The 4473-nt window shown below is 48.6% G+C and overlaps 1 protein-coding gene across 1 annotated transcript; it reads right to left on the bottom strand.

The window, feature by feature from the left end:
* Window positions 1–984: 984 nt before the first annotated feature.
* Window positions 985–4215, bottom strand: LOC129427314 (uncharacterized). The gene is made up of 2 exons (XM_073858833.1): window positions 4068–4215; window positions 985–3245 (listed from the first exon to the last, which is right to left on the bottom strand). Exons 1-2 carry the CDS (start codon window positions 4213–4215, stop codon window positions 985–987), a joined length of 2409 nt encoding a protein of 802 aa, XP_073714934.1.
* Window positions 4216–4473: the final 258 nt, after the last annotated feature.

Raw genomic sequence — 4473 nt, forward strand, 5'->3', positions numbered from 1 at the left:
ACAACAGATGCATTAACCACAACGGACGTTACAACTTCAGAACAACCCACTTCACCTACGACTGACATCACAACAGCTTCAGAAACTTCAGCTACAACAGATCAAGTCTCGACTTCAGCTGATCCTTCAACTACAGCAGGTAATTAAATTTTTAAAAAACAATTATCCAAATCAAAGTAATTTAAGAAATTGCTCCAAACACTGAGCTTTTTTAACATATTCCAGTCAAGAAGGTTTACTACAACTGCAGATGCAACAATAATCGGTCTATAATACTTTTTATTCCACGAAACAGAGCTTACAACAAATTCAGAAAGTCTCACAACAACAGATGCATTAACCACAACGGACATTACAACTTCAGAACAGCCCACTTCACCTACGACTGACATCACAACAGCGTCAGAAACTTCAGCTACAACAGATCATATCTCGACTTCAGCTGATCCTTCAACTACAGCAGGTAATTATGTTTTTAAAAAATGAATCACACAAATCAATTTCGTTTTATAAATAACGTTAGGTTACTTACGTAACCCCGGTTCTCTGATAACATGAGTGAGGTATCTCACTATGGGAAACGCCTCTGGCGTGACAGATCATGGAAGCACCAATCACACCACGTCTGTCGGTTGACAGACCAATCACGGCAGTGATGCTGGAGTCCCGCCTCCCCACCTTAAATATCACTGCCTCTGGTACCTTACTTCATTCTCAGCATATCTCTTCTCCGTGTAGCTACTGCAAGGAGGGTGGTGTGGTGAGATACCTCACTCATGTTATCAGAGAACCGGGGTTACGTAAGTAACCTAACGTTCTCTTTCAAACATTCGCTCGGTATCTCACTATGGGATATAGACAACTCCCGTATTGCAGATATGCTGTCCGAAGCAGGCTTGTCAACCAACCCGTGATTATGCAACTTAACTTAAAGTCATTTGAGCAGCTACCTTCCTAATAGCATACTCATATTATGGCCAAATTTTACACACTTAAGACAGAATGAGCCAGCGATGGCTCTGTAACGTCCAGTCTATAAAATCGAACAAACGTGTGAGGCGAAGCCCAACTTGCTGCCGCACATATGTCCTGAACTGAGACACCTTTAAAAAGTGCCCAAGAAGTGGCCATACCTCTGGTAGAATGAGCTCTCAACCCCGCTGGGGGAGTAAGACCTCTGCTATTATAACTTAATATAATAGCTTCTACCACCCAGTGAGACAAGCGCTGACGAGAAATAGGTTTCCCTTTGTGAGTGTCAGCCCATGAAACAAATAACTGATTATTCTTCCTTATCGCCCTAGTTCTGTTCACATAGCAACTTAATGCACGAACCGGGCACAAGCAATGAAGTCGCTCTTCTTCTGGTGAGGAAAAAGGCGGCGGGTGAAAAGCCATTAAATCCACTTGTTTACACGCGAGAGCTGACTCGCTCACTTTAGGTATAAACGCTGGATTTGTTTTAAAAGTCACTCTAGAGAGATCTGTAGCAAACACCATACAAGAGCTATGAACAGACAAAGCATGAAGTTCACTAACACGCTTTGCCGTTGAGAGAGCCAACAATAAAGCCACCTTTAGCGAAAGGAACTTTAAATCAATATCATCTAAAGGCTCGAAAGGGGGCTGAGATAATGCATTCAGAACCACGGATAGGTCCCACGGCGGAATCAAAGGCTTCACAACCCTTTTCAAACGCCTTGCACCTCTCATAAACCTGCTTATTAGCGGGTGCTGACCAACCGTATTCCGGTCGAAACCCACATGACACGCCGAAATTGCGGCTAGGTATACCTTTATCGTAGAAAAAGATCTGCCCTTGTCTAAAAGATCTTGCAGGAAACACAACACTTCTGCCAACGAGCAAATAAAAGGAACCGTATTCCTGAGAGCGCACCAGCGCTCAAAAACGTTCCATTTCTTATCATACACAGAGCGCGTTGACGCCGCCCGTGCGCTCTGAATCGTCTCAATAACCGCCGGCGACAATCCGGTGGCACTTAAGTTTAACCTTTCACGTGCCAAGCCCAAAGAGCTATTTTGTCCGGGGCAGGATGGAAAATCTCTCCTCGCGCTTGTGACAGAAGGTCCCTGCGCAGCGGGAGAGGCCACGGCTGGTCGCATAGCAACTGCATTTTCTCCGCCAGCCAGATCCTGCCTGGCCAGCGTGGAGCGATCAGTATTACCGAATGTCCGTGCTCTCTTATCCTTCTTAGAGTTGGCACAATCAGGCTCAGTGGGGGGAACGCGTACAACAGAGCTTTTGGCCACGGGTGTGCTAGAGCATCCACACCCATAGGTGCACCGTCTCTTGCTAGAGAGAAGTATAGAGGGCAATGAGTGTTTTCGTGCGAGGCGAAGAGATCTACGGCAGCTCGGCCGAACCTCAGCCACAGCTGACTCACCACCTCCGGGTGGAGAGTCCATTCCCCGTACAGGGGATTCCCTCTGGACAGAAGGTCCGCCCCCGCATTCAATATCCCTGGGACATGTGTCGCCCGTAGTGAACGAAAATGCTTTGTCCCCCAAACGATCAGCTTCTGTGCTAGATAATGAAGCTGAGCAGACCGAGTGCCCCCCTGGCGATTTATGTATGCCACCGCCGTTGTGTTGTCCGATCTGATCAGAACGTGGTGGTTTCTTAGGAACCGCACAAAGTGCTTTAGTGCAAGGTAAACTGTTAATAGTTCCAGAAAGTTGATGTGCGCGCTCTGGAGCGTGTCGGGCCATTTTCCATTTATTGCTCTGCCCTCGTACACTGCACCCCAACCCCACAGAGATGCGTCCGTCGTCACCACTTTCCTCTGTGAGACCGTCCCTAACGGGGTTCCCGACTCGAGAAAAGAGCGTTTTCTCCAGTAACGGAGGGCATCCATGCACTGAGACGACACTACCACCCTGCGGTTGAGGTGACGTTTCGGACACAAGCGCTGCGCCGCTATCCAGTGCTGAAACTCCCTCATTCGCAGCAATCCCAGCGGAACGACTGATATCGTAGAGGCCATAAGCCCCAGGAGGCGTAAACACAGTCTGAATGAAACCTTGTTCCCCTTCTGAAATAGGGCAAGGCAACCGCGAATCGATTTGATTCGTTCCTCCGATAGAAAAGCCAGATACCGGGCTGAGTTCAGTCTGAGCCCTAAGTAAATTATCTCCTGTGTGGGTACTAAGCAGCTCTTTGCCTCGTTTATGTTGAAGCCTAAATTCACTAAATGAGACACGAGCTTTTCCGTATCCCTCTCCGCCTGTACTCGTGACGGGGCACAAAGGAGCAAATCGTCTAAATAAGCTGTCACTCTGAGCCCCGCTACTCTTAACGGCGTGAGCGCTGCCTCAACGCATTTGCTGAACACCCTCGGTGCTAAAGAGAGCCCGAATGGAACCGTCAAAAACTCGTAGGCTGTGCCTTGATAGGCAAACCTGAGAAATTTTCTGTGCGCTGGGTAAATGCTTATGTGAAAGTAAGCGTCCTTCAGATCTACTGATGTACACCAGTCGTTTGGACGAATAAATTGACACAGTGTTTTGAGTGTGAGCATTTTGAACTTGTACGTCTTGAGGTGTTTGTTGAGGCTCCGCAAATCTAGGATGGGACGGAGACCCCCCCCTCGTTTCGGGATGAGAAAATACCGGGAGTAAAACCCCTGATGGCTGTGCTCCGGTGGTACCACCCGAATGGCTCTTTTGCTCAATAAAGAGTTTATTTCCTCTTCTAAAACCTGAGCCGAGGCCCCTTCTGCTGTTGACACTAGAATTTTGCTGAAACGTGGTGGTTTTACAGCAAATTGCAGGCGATAACCCCTTTTTATCGTGGACAAAACCCAGGGGTGTACTGCGCATGCGCGCCAATTCGCCGACTGAACAGCAAGGGGGCCGCTGAAACTCTCGCTCACCAGTGGCGCGGTGGCGCCATCTAGTGGGAGAGCTGGGGATTGCAGCTCCGAAACAGACAGATTCATTGTCATTTGTGTCTTTATTTTTATATGACTTTTTATTTTTATATTTGAACATTGCTGTGCCCTCGGCGCATTGCCTGGATGCACAGGGACTGATTTTATTAAACTCACACCACACTTGTGTTTGTGCAAACTGTCCTCTGTCCTCCGTTTCAACCCCGTGGGTGGAGGAAGGGAATTTCTTAAGCGGGGCACTGGGGGAACTGGTGCCGAACTCACGTTTGACCTGGTTGAACACGAACCTGTTTCGTTGAACCATTCCCGATTCCCACACCTTCTCTTGGTGGGAGGGGGAGAAAATAACCTTTCTGAAGGGAGGAACGTGACAGAGACTCCGTGAGTGCTGCCGTTCATCCCGTCGTCCTGTGCGGGAAATGTTAGGTTGCCCGTCGTTTCTTGCCGCCCTGAGGGTTAGCCGGCCGGTGTCTAGCCGCAGCCGCTGCATAAGACGGTTTTCCTCTCGGCGGAGCGGGCTTTGACTGCGGTTCTGCCTGTTGAGGCTGTGCAGGTCTATGGC

This window comes from Misgurnus anguillicaudatus, chromosome 21 (genome assembly GCF_027580225.2).
Source record: "Misgurnus anguillicaudatus chromosome 21, ASM2758022v2, whole genome shotgun sequence".
Taxonomy (NCBI): domain Eukaryota; kingdom Metazoa; phylum Chordata; class Actinopteri; order Cypriniformes; family Cobitidae; genus Misgurnus; species Misgurnus anguillicaudatus.

Excerpts from the sequence above, each read along its gene's own strand:
- LOC129427314 (XM_073858833.1), bottom strand. The coding sequence starts at position 4,215 with ATGGTTCAACGAAACAGGTTCGTGTTCAACCAGGTCAAACGTGAGTTC. Across the intron at positions 3,246-4,067 it reads TGCACAAACACAAGTGTGGT|GCGGAGAGGGATACGGAAAA; the intron begins GTGAGTTTAATA and ends TCACGAGTACAG.